Here is a 20,284-nt window from a genome sequence, read left to right as displayed (position 1 = left end):
GTTTCTTACAGTTAAAACAGGTAGCCTCTCTGGCTGGGCAACTTTGCCTGGGGTGTTTAGATTGGCCACAAAAATAACACTTAGACCCATGGGGCACAGCCGCAACAATAGGATTAAGTGGGGGCTCCATTGGTGTTATGGATGCCTCCATACTCGGAACACACGAGGCTGAGAGAGATGCATGGGCTGATGCATACACTTCTGAATTCTTCTGGGCTACATCTAACGATCGAGCAGCAGCGACAACCGTTTTTAAAACTAACGAGTCGTTCTCGAGGAGTCTCTGTCTAATATAATTAGATCGGAGGCCAGATATGAAAGAATCGCGGATGGCTTCTTCCTGATACACTATGGCAGAGACAGCCTTGTAGTTGCAACCCTTAGCCAAAGCCTTAAGGTCCTGCAGGAAATCGTCCAGAGATTCCTCAGGTAATTGCCTGCGAGTAGACAGGAGATACCTGGCGTATACTTCGTTAACCGACTTAAGGTACTGGGCTTTAAGAGCTGCGAGGGCCTCTTCACATGTAGTAATATCTTCAATTATAGAGTAAGTTTGATGACTTACCAAGTTGGTTAGAAGACCCAACTTGTTAACCGTCGGATCGGTCGATGATGCGATGAAGTGTTCAAAACATCGGAGCCAATGCGTAAATTTCTTCGACGCATCTGCCGAATGGGGATCGATATCCAGACGCTCTGGTTTCAAAAATCAATCCATCTTCCAAAAGTTGTTATTTAATAAAATTGATGTGCCAAATAACTGCCCGAATCCGAAGTTAAAGCTTAAGACTGAAGCCTTTTATTAAATAAGAATCATGGCAGAGTTAACAGAGTCCATCATCGACCGAGCCCTTGGTAAAACATACCAGAAGAGGGGCGGGGCCAGGGAGGAGCATTAGTGGTTCCCCCTGGTGGAACATTCCAGACATTACAGTACAAGTACAAGTATCAGAACAGTTATTTCATCACAAGTTCCATTCGCAATTCCTCAGATAATGAACCAGTCCAAGACCTGGACAAACAGCAATGTGGTAAGGACCAGATAATCTGTTTTTAGGTGTTGGTTGAGGGATGAATATTGGCCAGGACACTGGGAAGAACTTCCCTGCTCTATTTCGAAATAGTGCTGTGGGATCTTTCACGTCCACCTGAGAGGACAGACATTGCCTCGGTTTAATATCTCATCCGAAATAAGGCACCTCCGACAGTGCAGCACTCCCTCAGTACTGCACTGGGAGTGTCAGCCTATATTTTAGGCTCAAGTCCCTGGAGTGGGGCTTCAAACCGCAACTCTCTGATTCAGAGGTGAGTGTGCGACCCACTGAGCCACAGCCGACACCTACTGAATGAAGGAAATGCCTACTTCTACTACTGTATGTATTCTCGAGCTCTGGGAATCTGCTGTAAGGACATTTCACCAATGCTAGGAAGTGTGTCCAAGCTTTTAAAACCCAAGCATCCATAGAGGTAAAGCTGAATTCAAAGCTAAAATCTGAATTTACCCAAGTTTGCTCCACTTAAATGTAACATTAAGAACTTAGCAGCCAAATAGTTACCACTGGTGGGGTATGTCTTTACATTAGAGGGAGGAGTTAAGTTTGCAGATTGTGTGTGCAGTCAGTACACCCCTGTATTCATGTTTAATGATTCACTTAGAACACTAGAGGCCACACTGGTGACCTGAAGATCAGTGAAGTTGATGTTTGTATCGTATTATTTTTCATATTATGAATGGAAATTAAACAAATGTTACTTAGAGCTATTTCAAATTCAGAGACTTTTGAATTTATTCCTAACAATATTGATGCTAAGTAAATAAGACGTGTTTTTTTTAAAACTCAGGAATCTATCATTGAGGAAATGAATGAAAACTGGTCACAAAAAGAAAGTGAAATTAAAGATAAGAATAAAGTGGAGAAGAGAATAGAACTGGTTTTACAGAGTGAGTGATTACTTCAGTATAAACTGTTGAGATATCAGCTAGAGCGGGAAATGGGGGAAGCCTCTTCTGAGGCACGTATGGGGCTGAGTGTGTGGGAAGAGGTTTATTCTGCAATCGACAGTGGAACAGCCGGCCTGAGAGTTCTCGATGCGGACGGTGGGGATCCACTTCAAAAGTACTTAATTGGTTGTAAAGTGCTTTGGCATGTCCTGAGGTTGTGACAGTCACTGTATAAATGCAAGTTTTTTTTTCTTTTCTCCTACAGGGTGTGCTGAATCACAGTTTGTGGGTGAACCAGTCCTTGCTACTTAATTTCTCAACTGTGTTAACACCATCTCGTATTGTAGCTGGGAACCAGTGAGGGTTCGAACGTCAATCAGGATTCAGATTGAAACTTTGCTGGTGTGTTAGTGCTCCAATGCACCCTGCCACAGATGGCTAGGATATTGTTTCATGCCCAAGAATCAGCACAAAACGAATGTCCTATCTCAGCCTTGCTGCTGGGAGAGAAAGGAAATGAGCAGGGTCCAGATGCTTCTCTTGCATGGTGGGAAGGGCCCATCTGTCTGGAGGCAGTTAAGCGAGGCCGCAGAGAAGACATGGCTTTGTGGAAAAGATAAAATGGCATACCTGAAATACAAATTAGAAAGGTAGAAATAACGCAGTTATATAGCACCTTTCATGCCCTCAGGATGTCCTAAGGGGCTTCATAGCCAATAAAGTACTTTTGAAGTGTAGTCACTGTTATTAGGTAGACAAATGCAAAGTCTCACAAAGTGAAGTATATTACCAGTTAATGTTTTTAGTGGTGTTGGTTGAAGGATGAATGATGCCCAGCACACTGGGAGAACTCCCCAACTCTTTTTTGAATGATGCCATGAGATCTTTTACATCCACCTGAACAGGCAAACAAGGCCTCAGTTTAATATCTTATCTGAAATACAATTATTGCTCAGTAATGCACTGAGATGTTAGCATAGATTGTGCGCTCAAGTCTACAGTAGGGTCTGGACCCACAACCTTCTGATCCAGAGGTAAGTGTACTATCACTGAGTGAAGGCTGACGTTATCAACGCCTCAAACTACAAAAGTGGGAAAAATTACATGGTTTGTCTCCATATGATACATAGCTGCTGTTACACACTGTAGCATTCAACATGGCAATCTTTGAATGAAATATCTATTCTGTCCAACAGAGAACTTGATACAAAATAAATGTGACCAAGAGAAAAGGTCAATGGATGAGGATTTCCAAGAACAGATTACTTCCATGGCCAATGAGCACACACGGAAGATGAAAGCAAGTAGAATCTTTTTAATATGGTACCAGATGGGATAAATTAAGTGTCTCATTTCAAGAGGTTTTGACCATTTTTCCACAGAAAGGATTTGAAAATATGAGTTACTTTTAATGGTGGATAGGGAATGTCTACAGCGTGATGCACGAGGCATCACGACTATATGGGATAGGCTAGATGGACCAGTGGGTCTTTTCTTATCCGTCATTTTTGTATGTACAACATCAATAACTTGCATTTATATAGCACCTTATAGGTAGTAAAACATTCCAAGATGCTTCATAGGAACGTTATCAAATAAAATTTGACACCGAGCTACAAAAGGACATATTAGAGCAGGGTAAGAGTTGTTCTGCCTCTAACCCTTGCTGTACCCGATTTGGAAGTGCTTGACACAGACACTGGGTTTCATACCAAAAGTGGAAAAAATATTCTGCACCAATGGCTGTAAGAACATTAAGACAATACTCTAGGATGAGAAAAGGCCATTTGACCCATCAATGCCCACAGGATTGCAGCTCACCCAACTAAACATCCAGCTGCATTTTGAATGTCTCTAATGGCTGTTAGAACGCCACTGCATTAGATGGTGCATCATACGGCCTTTTAACAAAAGAATGTTTGCTAATACCAGTCGATCTCCCATGGCGTTGCACATGGGAAATCAAAACCAAGTGTAGCCTTCAGGTGAAACAGGGTTAGAGGCAGGGAATAATTGGACCAGGCTACACAAGACTTAGTTCAGTCCCCATTTTAAGTTCGACAACAACAACTTGTATTTATGTAGTGTTTTTAACGTAGTAAACCGTCCCAAGGCGCTTCGCAGGAATGTTATCAAACAATATTTGACACCGAGCCAGATAAGGAGATATTAGGAGAGGTGACCACTATCTTGTCAAAGAGATAGGTTTTAAGGAGCGTCATAAAAGGAGGAGAGAGAGGTAGAAAGGTGGTGCGATTTAGGGAGGGAATTCCAGAGCTTGGGGCCTAGATAGCTGATGGCATGGCTGCCATGGGAGAGGCGAAGGAAATCAGTGACGCACAAGAGGTCAGAATTGGAAGAGATCTTGGAGGGTTGTGGGGCTGGAGGAGATTATAGAGATGGGGAGGTGCGAGTCCATGAAGGGATTTGAAAACAAGGATGAGAATTTTTAAATCGAGGCATTTTCGGACCAGGAGCCAATGTAGGTCAGCGAGCACAGGGGTGATGGGTGATGGGACTTGGTGTGAGTTAGGATACGGGCAGCAGAGTTTTGCATCAGCTCAAGTTTATGAAGGTTGAACATTCTGCTGTAATTTTTATATTTCCATACACCTTGCAGCACCTCCATTGGTGGGGGGTGTAATTACAGTGTGACAAGTTTTTATGGGCAGTTTCAATGATAAATGTGGACATAAGAATTTATAACAGAAAAGTTGACATATTTGAGATGTTTAAAATGTACTTCTTACCGATTTAAATTTATGCCCTTGTCCTACTGACCTGGCTTATCTCAAAGCAATACTCTGGGTTCATCATGCACAATACTTAAATATATCTCCGTGAAATTCCCCTTTTCTCTGGACCCCAAAGCATAAGCTTCTTTAATCTAATAGCCTATTCCACCCAGCCCCTTTACATTCTCATCTATCTTATCTGAACCCATCCAACATATCAATGTCCCTCTTGAGCTTGGTGACCAAAATTGTACACAGTACACCAAGGAGTTTAATTTCCTCCGTGCAGCATTTTTAGCACACTGGCTAGGCCATTCGATTACTGTCTGCTATTTTAATGTAGTTAAAATAATTAAAAACTGCATTAAAATAGTGCAGACAAGAATGTAAAGCAAACATATTAGTAGCAGGGTGCTAAGATAGTACACAATGGAAATAAAGCTCCCAAGTTGTGGTCTGACAAATTTTACCTCAGCGAGCATAAAAAGCCAATAATAACTGGGAGAGTAGCCACTACTGCTTCTAATCTTTTTCAATTAAAGCGCACGGTTCAAAAATTGCCCCTTGTTACATGAACTTATCTGAATTCCTTTGAGTGCCAAAAGGAAGAATTCAGCACATTGGAGTCAACTTCTTGCTTTCCTCTCCCACCTGCTTGGCCTTCAACCCTCCATCTAAGAGCTTCTACTTCCAAACTCCCCTCTACCCCAACTTGCTTACAATCCTCGTTCAATCTAATGCACCACACAAAGTATAACATTGTTTACCAAACTACACCTCCTAGTAGCCTCACTAATATTGCTAATTTATGTCAAATTAATGCTGTGGTTTTGCACCCATAAAAGAACTAAATCGAGGCTAGAACTTTTCTAAAAAAAAAATAATATTTTAAACATTTTTTTGCAAATTTTTCTACCTCTGACTTTTTAATCTTCTACCGTCACCCCCTCGGGGCTGGCACCATTTTGGAGTTCATATCTAGCAGACGAGTTTGGGATAAATTAGCCAGAAGCTCTAGTGGTCAATGGCAATGCTCATTTTCTTCAGTCTGAAATTCCAAGCTGGAGGCATGCCTGTGACTTTAATATTTTGTTTTGCCTGGATGGATGACTTATTTATGCTAAAACATTGTGCTTAAACCCCATGTTAAGTGAGCCTCTTTGAGTTCATCATTTCCTTTTCCAAAAAAAAAAGCACTGGATGGAATTTACAATCTTTTCTCCGCCACATGTTTAAGGGTTAGAAGTGGAAGGTTACTTTCTTGTAAATTTTTCTGTCCTGTGCTCTGAAGGAAGTCACTCACCAGCCCTCTCATATCACGGGAGTAGTGGCTATTCACGGGTAAAGCTAGACAGTGAATTGATATGGGGTAGGTTATTCAATCAGGGGTGATCACTGAGAGCTCAATCCTACCAGCACTACACATGCACTTTCTACCGGGGGTCACTGGACAGCAATCAGGAGCAGGACCCCTAGCTAATCTCTATCTTCTGCCCCATCAATCCCACCTTCCATTCCTTAGCACAGGGATGCTGTGGCTAGTTGTGGTGCCCCTTTCCTGCCTTTGCCAACCCAACTCAGATCATTTAACTCAGTACAGACATGGGATTTTCCTGTTTAGGATGACACAATACCTTACCATAAAGTATATTTACTCACATTTTGAAATTTATTTGATTAGAGGTGAAGGTTTAAAAAAAAAATTTAGGTTTTGTTTTACAGTACAACTAAATGTGAACTTTAATTTTACCCCCATCTCAAAGAACCCCAACAAACTCATTGTGTTCTAAAAATAAGTTCTAAAAATAACCTTCCACTTCTATCTTTTATTATGTAAATAATGGATGCTTTTGGCATATTCCCATTAAGTTAGTTGCAGTCTTACAGTTCAGTTTACTTGAGTTTTCCAGTTTGCAGGATGCAGAAACAAAAACCTTATTTAATAAGAGGCCTACCATTGAATCTAACTCTCTGCCTCTGCTTTCTCAGGAAGCTACTGAGAAGTATAATGACATTGCTGACACGGTTGTGGAGCTGAGGAAAGCAAAGCTGGAGATCAAGGTATAAACATGTTTACTTGACAACTGTTTGGTGTATACAGGAATAGTGTTGTTTATGAAACAAAAAGCAACTTTGTCTGCACGTTATTCGATTGAATCCTCTGTTAATTATTCCAGTGGCTGGAGTCATACTTGACACAAAGGATGATGGTTGTGGTTGTCGAAGGCCACAGCTGGATATTGTTGCACAAGTTCAAGACTGTTTCCCCATCTTCATCTATTAGCAATGACCTACCCTCCTTCATATGGTCAAGAGTGTGGCTGTTCGCTCTCTTCACAACGCAACTGATGATGAAGCAGCCTATGCCATTCTTCAGCAAGACCTGGACAACATCCAGGCTTGGGCTGACAAGTGGCAAATAACGTTCAGGTTATGTAAGTGCCACCTCTAACAAGAAAAGGCCTAACTATCTGTCCCTGCTCTTCAAGGCATCAGAATCATTGAGTCTCCCACTATCAACATGTGGGGGGGGCGGGGGGTGGGAGAGAGAGAGGGGGTCAACAATATGATTATGAGAGCAGGACAGAGGCTGGATACTCTGAAAAGAGCAGCTAACTTCCTAACCCCTCAAAACAAGGCTCAATTCAGGAGTGTGATGATGCCTAGATGGTGCAGATGCAATAGCACTTGAGAATCTCGGCACCAGTTCCCTTCAAAATCACATACCATTCTAGCTTGGACATATATTGCCATTCCTTCATTGTCACTGGGTCAAAATCCTGGTCTTTCCTACCCAACACTATTATGGATGCACTGTCAGCATAAGGACTGCAGTGATTAAAAAAGGCCCATCACTATCCTCTTGTAAACTATTGGTGTGAACTCTACAACAAAAAGAAAATACTGCAGATGCTGGAAATCTGAAATAAAAATGCTGGAGATACTCAGCAGGTCAGGCAGCATCTGTGAAGAGAGAAACAGAGTTAACGTTTCAGGTCGATGACCTTTTGTCAGAACTGGAACAAAGCAGGAAATGGAACAGATTTTTAAGCAAGGGTAGGAGCTGGGAAAGGGGGGGGGTGGGGGGAGGGGATGAAAGAACAAAAGGGAAGGCCTGTGATAGGATAGAAGGCAGGAGAGGTTAAGAGACATTAAGAGATATTCAAGGCAAAAGGAGATGGTAATGGGACAGATTAAGAAACAAATGATGGCTCTAGATGAAATATAAATTGCGCTGGCAGAATGAAAGACAGCTGCCATGTGGGAGAGAAGAACAGAAGGCACAAACAAAAAGTGTGGATAAAAAATATATATATGATAGGGGCCGAGGTTATGATCTGAAATTGTTGAACTCTATGTTGAGTCCAGAAGGCTGTAAAGTGCCTAATCGAAAGATGAGGTGCTGTTCATTGAGCTTACGCTGAGCTTCAGTGGAACAATGCAAGAGGCCAAGGACGGTGAGGTCTGAGTGGGAGTGGAGAATTAAAGTGACAGGCGACTGGAAGCTCGGGGTCCCCCTTACGGACTGAATGGAGGTGTTCTGTTCCACAAAGCGGTCACCCAATCTGCGTTTGGTCTCCCCAATGTAGAGGAGACCACATCGTGAGCAGCGAATACAGTATACTAGATTGCAAGAAGTACAAGTAAATCACTGTTTCACCTGGAAGGAGTGTTTGGGGCCCTGAACTCTGTCTGTCTTGGTTGCAGTTACTGATTTTCATGCAAGGTGGTATTGAATTTCAGGATATTTCTCTGCTTTGGCATACTGTTCAATAAATCCTGATTGAAACTGATCGAGAAGGTTGAGAGGGAGCATGAAGCAACTCTTTAAATAGCTAAGTGGGATAGATGTGGATGCAAACTGAAGCAGAGAATATAAGTAATGATTTTGCAAGTCTGAGATAAACTTAAAGGTTAGACTATTTTTCTTTCTGGCATTGTATTTAAAACCGGTTCCCAACAAAAGCAGTCAATACTATGCCAATTGGGGGACTCAAAAGAAATCTGGATACCTATCTTGCTGAGGATGGTATTAAAGGTTATAGGGATAGATATAGTCAGAGATGATCAAGTATACCATGGGACATTATAGTCTCTGTGCCGCTGAGTTCATGTATATATTAACACAGATGAATACTTTGTGGAGTTTGCTCAACTGCTGGGATGGTGGATTGGATTGAAGTTTTGCCAAACTTTCATCTCAGTGTTTAGTTAAGTGGGACGGAGTCTTTAATAGGGTAGCTTGTAAATGTTCTGTGGCTGGATGGACTAAACGGCCTTTTCTCAGTCAAGCTCCGTGAGTCCTTTTCCAAATCATTTTCAGGTTATCTTTCAAAGTATCCAGCAAACAAAAGTAAAAGAATTTTGTTTTACTGTTTGATTGTGTCATGAGAGGGAGATGTAATGCTATTCTAACGAAGGACGCAGGTGTAGTGAATAAACAATGCTGTTGGAGACTTATAAAAGGACTCTTTCCATTCCACTGTACTGAAGGTTTTATATTACAACCTGTAAAATAATTGGGGATATGAGGTTAAAAAACAGTTGTCATCTCTATCTCCTCCCCAGCTGTTGTTAATAACCATTCCATTCTCGAGCTTCTCATCCTACTTAAGCATTGTACTTCAATGGAAGTAGTGTACAGGTGCAGAAACCTCAACGGCTCTCATTGTGAGCAATCCAAATTCTCTACTGCTACTAGTACATTTTTGTGCATGCTGTTAATCACAGCATCCTACATTTTTCTTAAATAAACGTTTGAGAAGCCAATCATTCAAGAAATAAGTCCCGTCTATGTTAGCAACACACAAATTCCCACAAGGTCAAAATCCTGGAACTCCCTTCCTAACAGCAGCACTGTGGGGGACCTTCACCACATGGCCTGCAGCGGTTCAAGAAGGTGGCTCAGCACTACCTTCTCAAGGGTAATTAGGGATGGGCAATAAATGCTGGCCTTGCCAGCGATGCCCACTTCCCAGGAACAAATTTTAAAAAGGTGCATTCCACGAGCAGCACTCCAGTGATGTCCAGGTGATTTCTGCCCCTAAGCTGCTATTGTGCACAATCAAGTGACTGGCTCAAGAGCAGTATTCTCAATGAGCTGGGACCAGTTTGCTTGGAAATTCACAGGCAGGAAGCAGCATGTGGCAGAGGGGGAATTAAAAAGTGGAGGATAATTTATACTGCTAAATATAGTGACTTGAAATAACATTTGGCCTGTTGTTGTTTTATAGAATCTGCAGGATCAGTTGAAAAAGAAGACAGAAGAACTAAGGAGTCAGACTCAATATCTAAACCATGTTGAGTCACAGCTAGAATTGAATGTAATCAGAAGTTCTATCACCTTCCTGTAAATGATTCTAGCCTTGGGATCATAGAGCTGGTTTATCACAAAAGGATTTCCAAAATGTCTTTGTTAAAAGCTGGTCATGGAAACAATAGCAGGTTCCAATTAAAACCAAACAGCGCCAGCATAGTTCATTTGCTAGAATGCTTGGCTGAGTCAGGAGGTCATGGGTGCAAGCGCCATACCAGGACTTGAAGATGTAACCTAGCTGACACTCCAGGGAAGTACTGAGAGCAGGCTCCCTTATCAGAGGTGCCTTCTTTCAGACGAGGCTCTGTCTCCCTGTTCAGGTGGATGTTGAGGATTCCATTTGGTTATTTGAAAAGGATTGAGTGCTCCAGTGTCCTGGTCAATATTCCACTCTCAACCAACACTACTGGAGGGAAAAAAGATTAACTGATTATTTGTCTTGTTTCTTGGATCTTGCTGTGTGCATAAGAGTTGCTGTATTTGCCTACATAACCGTCACTGTACTTCAAAAAGTAATTCATTGTATGTGACGTGCTTTGAGATGTGATAGAGCACTGCAGTATTTCTTCAAATACTTCATGGCAACTTCCAGTGCTGAGAAGCAGCTGCAGCTTCAAGTGTCTTAGAAAGATTGGCTCTGGAAAGCTCAACACAGTCACTGTAATCAAATCCATTTATTCCTGAAATAGGGAAGGATAAATCAGGTAACTATAGGCTAATTGGTCTAACTTCAGTCTTAAGATCCATAATTCAAGATCACATTTAGAAATGTATGGGTTAATCAAGGACAGCCAGCATGGATTTGTTGATGGCAAGTCATGTTTGACAAGTCAGTAAAGTTGTTTAAAGTGACCAACTAAAAAGATAGAGAGAATTCAGTTCTCTTCACTGCTCTCCTTTCCTCTCTCCCTTCATGTCAACTCCCCCACTCGATCTTATCATCTCACGTGGCCTCGCTATCCCCTCCGTAACCATCACCGATAAGGCAATCTCCGACCATTTCCTTATCACTCTCTACCCATATTCCCTTTCCTCCTCCTAAACCTACTTCTTTTCGTATCCACCCCTGGAAAAAACTCTCCCTCAAGTCCCTTACCACTGCACTTTCTACTTCCCAACTGCCTAGCCTTTGGCCTACTATTCATGACATCTCTGCAGCTACTGACTTACTAAATCACACCCTCTCCACCACCTTTGATGCCCTTGTCCCACTAAAATCATTATACTCTTTCATCCTAGTCGTTTCTCCTGGTATACCCCTCATCTCTGCTTCCTTAAGTCCAAGGGACGTAGACGTAAACGTCTTTGGCGGACAACTGGTCTAATCATCCATCACCAGATTTGGCTAGATCGCATAAAGCACTACCGGGTCCTGCTCGCCATCACTAAAACAGCCCACTATTCTAAGATCATCCAGGATGGCAAAAATAACACCAGGCTTCTCTTCACCACTCAAATCACCCTCCCTTGCCTCCTCCTCCTCCTTCACCTCCAGGAATAAATGTGAGCTGCTCATGGACTTTTGCTAAAAAGATCGACAACATCTGCAACTGCTTCTGCTTTCAACTCCCTCCCTTCCCCATGCCCACCGGACCTTACTTCCTCTCCGTTTCCCCCCTGCCCTAACCCTAAATTTGCATATTTCTAATTTCTGTCCTATCTTCCCCTCTTGCCCTTTCAAAGCTTATCTTGTCAATGAGACTGACCTCCTGCTCTCTCGGCCCTATTCCTACTAAATTGCTGTTCACCCAACTTTCCTTCCTGGCTCCCATGTTAGTGGATATTGTTAATGGTTCTCTCTCCTCCGATATTGTCTCCCTTTCCTTCAAATCTGCCGCCATCACCCCTCTCCTCAAAAAACCAACCCTTTACCCCTCCGTCCTTGCAAACTATCGCCCCATCTCCAACCTCCCTTTCCAAAGTTCTTGAATGTGTTGTCACCCCCCAAATCCGTGCCCATCTTTCCCAGAACTCCTTGTTTGAATCCCTCCAATCAGGCTTCCGCCCCTGCCACAGTACTGAAAATGCTCTTAACCAAGGTCACAAATTACATCCTGATTGACTGCGACAAAGGTAATCTATCCCTTCTCGTCCTTCTGGAACTGTCTGCAGCCTTTGACATGGTTGAGCACAAAATTCTGCTCCACCGTCGTCCAGCTGGATGGGTCTGCACTTACCTGGTGTCATTCCTATCTTTCCAACCGTAACCATAGAATCAATGGCTTCCATTCCCAATCCCACACTCTCACCTCTGGTGTCTCCCAAGGATGTATCCTTGGCCCCTCCTATTTCTCATCTACATACTGCCCCTCAGTGACATCATCCGGCAACACAACGTGAGTTTTCACATGTACGCTGATGATACCCAGCTCTACCTCTCCTCCACCTCTCTCAAACCCTCCACCGCCTCTATACTATCAGACTGCTTGTCCAACATCCAGCACTGGATAAGTAGAAATTTCTTCCAATTAAATATCGGGAAGACCGAAGCCATCATCTTCGGTTCACACCACAAACTTCATTCCCTTTCCATTGATTCGATCTCTCTCCCCGGCAACTGTCTAAGGCTGACCAAGTCTGTTCGTAACCTTGATGTCATTTTTGATCACGAACTGAGCTTCCTACCTCATATCCGGTCTAAGACCACCCATTTCCCCCTTCCCTCAACTTATCTACTGCCGAAACCCTCATTCATGCCTTTATCGCCTCTAGACTTGACTATTCCAATGCACTCCTGGCCAGCCCTACTTCTACTCTCCATAAACTTGAAGTCATCCAAAATTCTGCCACCCGTGTGCCAACGCGCACCAGGTCCCGCTCACCCATCTCCCCTGTGCTTGCTGACCTACACTGGCTCCCAGTTAAGCAATGCCTTGATTTTAAAATCTCTCCATGGCCTCGCCCTCCTCATCTCTGTAATCTCCTCCAGCCCTATAATCCCCTGGACCTCTGCGCTCCGCTTATTCAGGCCGTTTGAACATCCCAGATTTTAAATGCTCCATCATTGGCGGCCGTGCCTTCAGCTGCCTACGTCCTAAGCTCTGGAATTCCCTCCCTAAATCTCTCCACTTCACTTTCCTCCTTTAAGACGCTCCTTAAAACCTACCTCTTTGACCAAGCTTTTGGTCACCTGTCCTAGTATCTCCTTATATGGCTTGGTATCAATTTTTCTTTTTCTTTGATAACACTCCAGTGAAATGCCTTGGGATGTTTTATTATGTTAAAGGTGCTATATAAAGATTTAAAATCTAGGATGGTGTTTGTGTGATGTATATGGATTTTCAGAAAGTCTTCAATATGGGGTTTCACAGGAGGCTTTTTACAAAAATTCAGATATATGGTACAAAAGAAAATGGAGAAGAATGGATAGAAAGTTAGTTAGACAGGAAACACAGGGTTGCTCAGGTTGGAGAAGGTTAAGATGAAACTTAATAGAGCTTTTTAAAATTAGGGGGATGAGATGGAAGGGAGGAGGAGAATGACAGGGAATCATGGTTATCATGCTGGGCTACAGTTCCACGAGTACCATTTGCCCTCAGGTGCCTCACATTGCAGGTTTCTTGAATAAAGGAGAGTCATTTTATCGCAGAGAAGGAGGACGTATGTTCATTTGCTTTAACATGGCCACCAATTCTCCCTATGCACTGCCACCAGGAGGTATCAAGGGACTGGCAGACAAGGCAGCCTCTGCTCGGCCCTTCCCTGTTTGGACACGGCTCAGATTCGGAACTGGGTAGAATAGGACAGAACTGTGTGCACCCCTTCTCTTTGGCCAATTCCCAGCATCATTATGCCCGCAGCCTATTTTAAGTATGATCTCTCCATTATGTTGAAGAAAAATGTTTCATGAACGTGTGATTTAAAAATAAAACAATTATTATTTCAGGAAACTAAGCTGGCTGAAATCGTAGGAACCTATAAGACAGATATAGGCAATTTGAAGAAGAAATATGTGACTTCCATAGAAGCTTTAAAAAATCAAAACATCGATCTGAAGTAAGAATCCAACCTGTGCCTTGCATTTCTCTGCTAAGAAAACACATTACCAACTGGTTTCAATGAAAGCACTCAGTTATCTTAAAATTCAGTCTACATGATTCATCGTTGTGCAAGTTTTTTTTGCCAATTATATTCCTGAAACCATTATATGGAATTTGCAGCACAGAAACAGGCCATTCGACCCAACTGGTTTATGCCGGTGTTTATGCTCCAAACGAACCTCCTCCCACCCAACTTCACCATGGTAGCAAGTTCCACATTTTAATCACTCTCTAGGTAAAGAAATTTCCACCTTACTGGATTTATTAGCGACTATCTTATACTTATGGCCGATGTCAGAACGAAAGGTCATCGACCTGAAACGTTAACTCTGTTTCTCTCCACAGATACTGCCTGACCTGCTGAATATTTCCAGCATTTCCTATTTTTATTTCAAATTTCCAGCATCCACAGTATTTTGCTTTTGTGTTATATTTATGGCCCCTAGATTTTGACTCCCCTACAAGTGGAAACTCTTCTCTATGTCTACCCTATCAAGCCCCTTCATGTTTAAATACCTCAATTAGGTCACCCTTCTATAGAAACTAGCCCCAGCCTGTTCAATCTTTCCTGATAATTATAACCCCTGAGCTCTGGCATCATTGCTGGGCTCTCTCCATTAATTCTCCCAAATGACTGGACTTCACACAACGTGGCTCAATCCTGTCCTTATCCAGCAGCTGTATGCACCCACTTCCAGCAGGGGCAAGGGGGGTCACTGGACAGTAATCAGGAGTGAGGACCCAGATTACAGTTCTGTTGTCTAACCCAGGGGCACCAAAGCTGTTTGGATCACCCAACTGAAATTACCTAACTGTACAGATGTGTTTTGACGTACATTTCAATGCACTGGAAAGCCATGTGGCTCAATACCAGTCCAGTACGATGATTACGCTGTCTTTTATGGTAAAGAAGGGTTCTTGCATATGTGAATAATGTGAAGTATTTTCTCGGTTGGCGAATTCATGTTCAGTCCTTTTACTTCATTAAGTAAATGAATGTTTTCTTTCCTGTCATCAAGAAACTTTAAATTGAAACTGAAAGTTGCCTGCAGAGACCAAGAAGTATTATGGCATCCTGAGGAGCTCAAACTGAATGTTTTGTTTCTGAACAGCTATTTACCATCAAATGGTTTCTCTGTCTCTCTGATTGAAGTATCAATTAATGTTGACATAGGGGAAGTGCCAAGAGCAGATCGAACTCCCAACATCACTGGCACTGAATGATTCCTCTAACTGCAGTCTTGCCATGCGAATGGTAAATTCTAAATGGTGCAGAGCGGCTTCATGAGCTAGGACATAGGAACAGGAGTAGGCCATTCAGCCCCTCAAGCATCTTCCACCATTCTATTAGATCATGGCTAATCTAGAACAACTCCATTTACTGGCACCATTCATCCATATCCATTGATGCCTTTACCTAACAAAATTCCATCAATCTCAGTCTTGAAAATTTTAATTGATCTAGCATTCACAGCCTTTTGGGGAGAGTTAGTCTGTTTGATTGCTTTTTGTACCTGTGCACTAGCTTTTAGTGATGTGTATATGGACATATAAATCCTTTTGTTCTTCTACAGTCCCTAGTTTCTCACCGTTTAGAAAATACTCTGATTTATCTTTCTCGAATCAAAAGTGGATGACCTCACACTTCTCCACATTGAACTCCAACTTCTCTCCCTGATCGTGTTAATTAATTTTTGCAGATTATATTGGCCACAGACACCACTGGGAAGATGTGTGTGATACATGGTGAAATATGCATGCACAGCGGTGCTGAGTTTCAGAGGAAGCTGAACTACTCAATTACATTCAACCAGTCTGGTGGAAATGGCATTTAATGGGTCTTTCATGCACTGGCCAGATTGGTATAATAAAACTATTTGGAACCACTCCAAAGGAGTGTGCCTAGATACCTTTGCTGAAGTGCTTTGAAAACTACATATATATCTGTCACTAAAATGCCAATAGGGTCTCCATTTTGAACTCTTGAGATGTTAAAGGCACTTGTCCATTAAATAAATTGTATCCATATTGTATCTAAAGTATTAACATACCATGCTCTGACTTTCTTGTCGTGTTTATTTACCATACAGGAAAATGCGACAAACTCTCCCCTCTCCTTGAATATGCCTCAGATTTTCCCCCAAGGTTTGCCACAATGTTAATATCTGTAAAATAGCTACCAATTTTCTAAGCTCTGTCCCATTTGGTCTGGCAAAAGCTGCCGTACATAGGAGAGGATGTTGGATGCCCTATTATTCTGTATCCTGCAGTGGTCAATTCGTACACCTGGGCTTTTAAGCGCCTGTGACTGTCCATGCTCCGCTAATAAGTCAGGCAGCATCTGTGGAGAGAGAAAAACAGCATTAACCTGACGAAATGTCATTGACCTGAAATGTTAACTCTGTTTTTCTCTCTCCACAGATGCTGCCTGACTTGCTGAGTATTTCCAGCATTTTCTGTTTTTATTTCAGATTCCTAGCATCCACGGTATTTTGCTTTTTTTCCCCAGTTAAGAGTCAACCACATTACTGTGGGTCTGGAGTCACATATAATAAAGACGGCAGATTTCCTTCCCCAAAGGGTTTTTCCCAGTAGTTTCATGGTCACCATTACTAATACTAGTATTTTTTTATTTAGATTTATTTAATTGAATTTAAATTGCTGCCGTGGATTTGAACTCGCATCTCTGGATCATTAGTCCAGGCCTCTGGATTACTAGTCCAGTAACATAACCACTATGCTACCATACCCCTACCCACTACCCTTTATGTGAAAAAGTGCTTCCTGATTTCAACTGGCTCCAAACACATGGTTCTTCCATGTGAGTCTGTGGTTGTAATTTAAATATAATGATGAACCGGAAAATCCACTGGGCAACCCTACCCAGCAAGATTAAGCTGGCTGCCCATGGCCTAGGCACTGATCCCAGTCTGGCTCCCGCTTCTGCTGGTTTTTGGCCAGGTACATCTTTGCCAAGATGATGCTGGGCCAGGGTTCCAACTGAGAGCTCCCGCTCCCTCTCCCCTGCTCTCAAGGTCATCCCAGAAACGTTTTAAGGCTCGGGCGCCCCTGCGGATCAGGGTGTTGGTCGTGTTTGCATCCATTCTGGCAGACTCCTGACAAAGGTACTGCGGGAGGCTGCTGGAATGGCTGCCCGCTTTCAGGGCCAGTGTATCTTCAAACAGTTAATGAAAAAAGAGATCATGCAGCCTCTGTGTGGCTAAGGCTAGGACTAACTCCATTATATCTTGGCTCAGTTGGTAGCACCTCTGAGTCAGAAGGTTGTGGGTACAAATCCCAGTCCAGAAACTTGAGCACAAAATCTAGGCTGACACTCCAGTGCAGTACAGAGGGAGAGCTCCACTGTCAGAGGTGCTGTCTTTCGGATGAGACGTTAAATCGAGGCCCTGTCCTCACGGGTGGATATAAAAGATCCCGTTGTAACGGTACCACCGGGTGTCTCTTACTTATGTTACATAATTCCCTTTAACTTACCTATGTTTGTACATACAGTTTACCTGTACGGGGCGTTGCCCCTTTAAGGACGCGAGCCGGCCCAGCTCGGCCTTCCGCTCCCGCGATGGCCGCCGGCCCAGTTCGGCCTCCCGCTCCCGACTTCGGCTGCAATGGCCAGCTGCAGTGCCGGGTAAACGCGCTGATGTCATCACGCACATCACATGACCGCCCTAAGCGCGGGCAAATGCGATGATGTCACGACGCAAGTCACGTGACGCCACAAGCGTGGGAAACGCGAGCAACGCGATGACGTCACGATGCAAACGCGATGACGTCATCGCGGCGTCCCCACTGGGGAAAGACCTGTTCCACAGCTCTCCTGCATGGATCTACGTTGTTTGTTGTATTTCGTCAAATCCTTCATTAAAGACTTATTGGATTGTTTCTCCCGAGTCGACCTCAGTGATTTGGTTAGGTATACACCTATTCCTATACCGTGGCATTATTCAAAGAAGAGCAGGAGAGCGCTCCCTGGTGTCCTGGCCAATATTTATCCCTCAACCAACATCACAAACAGATTATCTGGTCATTATCACATTGCTGTTTGTGGGAGTTTGCTGTGTGCAAATTGGCTGCCATGTTTCCTACATTGCAATAGTGACTATACTTCAAATAGTACTTCATTGGCTGTAAAGCACTTTGGGAGGTCCAAAGGTTGTGAAAGGCACTAAATAAATGCAAGTCTTTTCTTCACAAGGGAATGTTTATATTAATAATCAACTATATTAAAAACAAATGACAGAACCCAGATACAAGGATAAGTAGCTTTCATTTGTTGTACTCACCCTTACACTGCAGATCTACACCCGGCGCACATGGATTGACAATTTACTTCGTTCTTGCTGTAAACTTTCCACACCTGACTGTAAAGTACAGCAACATTTCCCATTCTCCTAGAAATAGAAATATCCAATATTTAAAATAATGTAACATTTTATTTTGATTCTAGAGCTAAGCAGAATGATGATGAAATATAACATGTGGAACTTAACAAGGAAAAGGCTTGAAGTCAGTTTAGGGGTTTTGATGTTAAGAAGTCTGGAAGCACTCTAGAGTAAGTGACAGAAAAGCCCTCACACTGAGATACTATAAAGCAATGGTTGGTGGGAGCATATCCTGTAGAAAGTGCACATAGGAAGTTCTACTATAATCAGACACAAATAACCATGATTTATTTTCCCCTCTTCAGGCAACTGTTTGCTTTAAAGGCTGAAGAACTATGTGCCCTTAAGGCAGCAATAACGGAGAGGGAGAGAATACAGCAGCTTGAAATGAAAGAGAGTCTCCAGGTCACCCTGCAAGAACGTGCCAGAGACATTGCAGCCACCAGTCCACCCACAGCTGGCACATTGCAGCCAGCACCTCCTCCGACTTCTCAAACAAAGGTCAACAAACCAGAAGACTAGAACTTACCCGTGTGTATTTTACACTGAGGAATTGGGTTAGGTACAAAGCTATAGCAGAGGAACACATCAGCAAGAATCCTCCTCGATACTTAAAAAAAAAAAAAATGGTTTCAATGTACAAAGGCTGTTTGACAGCAGTCCATTTTGTTTATTCAACGGAATAAATTTGGACTTTGGAGCCAATTACTTGTAACATGCCTGTTTGCAAAATATCTGGTCTCCACAGTCTCCTGTACCTCACCCAAGTGACTTTTCTTCAGATGCAAATTTTGACAGGGTCTGCTGTTCTGACAATGGGGAACTTCAAAGTCAAGCATGAGCCTCTCCTTACTTGGTGTCCAACCATGCACGCTTTCACTTCAGGTTTCTGTATAGCAATTGGCAGCTAGATCTTCAAATTGTTATACAGATGCAACGACGACATGTATTTATATAGCACCTTTAACATAGTAAAATGTCCCAAGGTGCTGCTGAGGAGTATTATAAGACAAAAAATTTGAGCCACATAAGGATAAATTAGGGCAGGTGACCAAAAGCTTGGTCAAATGGTAGGTTTTAAGGAGCGTCTTAAAGGAGGAAAGAGAGGTAGCGAGGCAGAGAGCTTAGGGCCTAGGCAACAGAAGGCACGACCACCAATGGTTGAGCAATTATAATCAGGGATGCTCAGGAGGGCAGAATTAGAGAAGTGCAAATATCGCGTTGGGGGGCTGAAGGAGATTACAGAGATAGGGAGAGGCGAGGTCATGGAGGGATTTGAAAATGAGAATTTTGAAATTGAGGCGCTGCTTAACTGGGAGCCAATGTAGGTCAGCGAGCACAGGGGTAATGGGCGAACGGGACTTGGTGTGAGTTAGGACATGGGCAGCTGAGTTTTGGATGACCTCAAGTTTATGTAGGGTAGAATGTAGGAGGCCAGCCAGGAGTGCATTGGAAGTGTCAAGGCTAGAGGTAACAAAGGCATGGATGAGGGTTTCAGCAGCGGATGAGCTGAGGCAAGGGCGGAGATGGGCGATGTTACGGAGGTGGAAATAGACGGTCTTTGTTATGCTGCGAATGTGTGGTCGGAAGCTCATTTCATGGTCAAATATGACACCAAGGTTGCGAACAGTGTGGTTCAGCCTCAGACAGATGTTAGGGAGAGGGATGGAGTCAGTGGCTAGGGAACGGAGTTTGTGGTGGGGACCGAAATCAATGGCTTTGGTCTTCCTAATATTTAATTGGAGAAAATTTCTGCTCATCCAGAATTGTATGTTGGACAAGCAGTCTGACAATTTAGAGACCGTGGAGGGGTCGAGAGAAGAGGTAGAGATGGGTGTCATCAGTGTACA

At 43.1% G+C, this 20,284-nt stretch overlaps 1 protein-coding gene and 1 long non-coding RNA gene across 2 annotated transcripts in view; one reads left to right on the top strand and one right to left on the bottom strand.

The window, feature by feature from the left end:
- Nucleotides 1-19,149, top strand: part of LOC147120004 (flagellum-associated coiled-coil domain-containing protein 1-like) — a 132,641-nt gene extending 113,492 nt beyond the window's left edge. Inside the window, exons 10-15 of the mRNA XM_085985494.1 lie at nt 1,843-1,942; nt 3,139-3,242; nt 6,667-6,738; nt 9,912-10,001; nt 13,881-13,990; nt 18,740-19,149. Coding sequence (XP_085841620.1) covers nt 1,843-1,942; nt 3,139-3,242; nt 6,667-6,738; nt 9,912-10,001; nt 13,881-13,990; nt 18,740-18,956 — 693 coding nt within the window. The 3' untranslated portion in view covers nt 18,957-19,149. The remainder of the gene's footprint in view (nt 1-1,842; nt 1,943-3,138; nt 3,243-6,666; nt 6,739-9,911; nt 10,002-13,880; nt 13,991-18,739) is intronic.
- On the bottom strand, nt 777-19,044 carry LOC147120005 (uncharacterized). The gene is made up of 3 exons (XR_015078112.1): nt 18,964-19,044; nt 18,336-18,443; nt 777-16,375 (listed from the first exon to the last, which is right to left on the bottom strand). It is a non-coding gene; the product is annotated as an uncharacterized LOC147120005 (long non-coding RNA).
- Nucleotides 19,150-20,284: the final 1,135 nt, after the last annotated feature.

Source organism: Somniosus microcephalus, chromosome 4 (genome assembly GCF_052327205.1).
Source record: "Somniosus microcephalus isolate GS21.2 chromosome 4, FLI_Smic_1.0, whole genome shotgun sequence".
Taxonomy (NCBI): Eukaryota; Metazoa; Chordata; class Chondrichthyes; order Squaliformes; family Somniosidae; genus Somniosus; species Somniosus microcephalus.
This window is presented reverse-complemented; position numbering and strand designations above follow the sequence as displayed.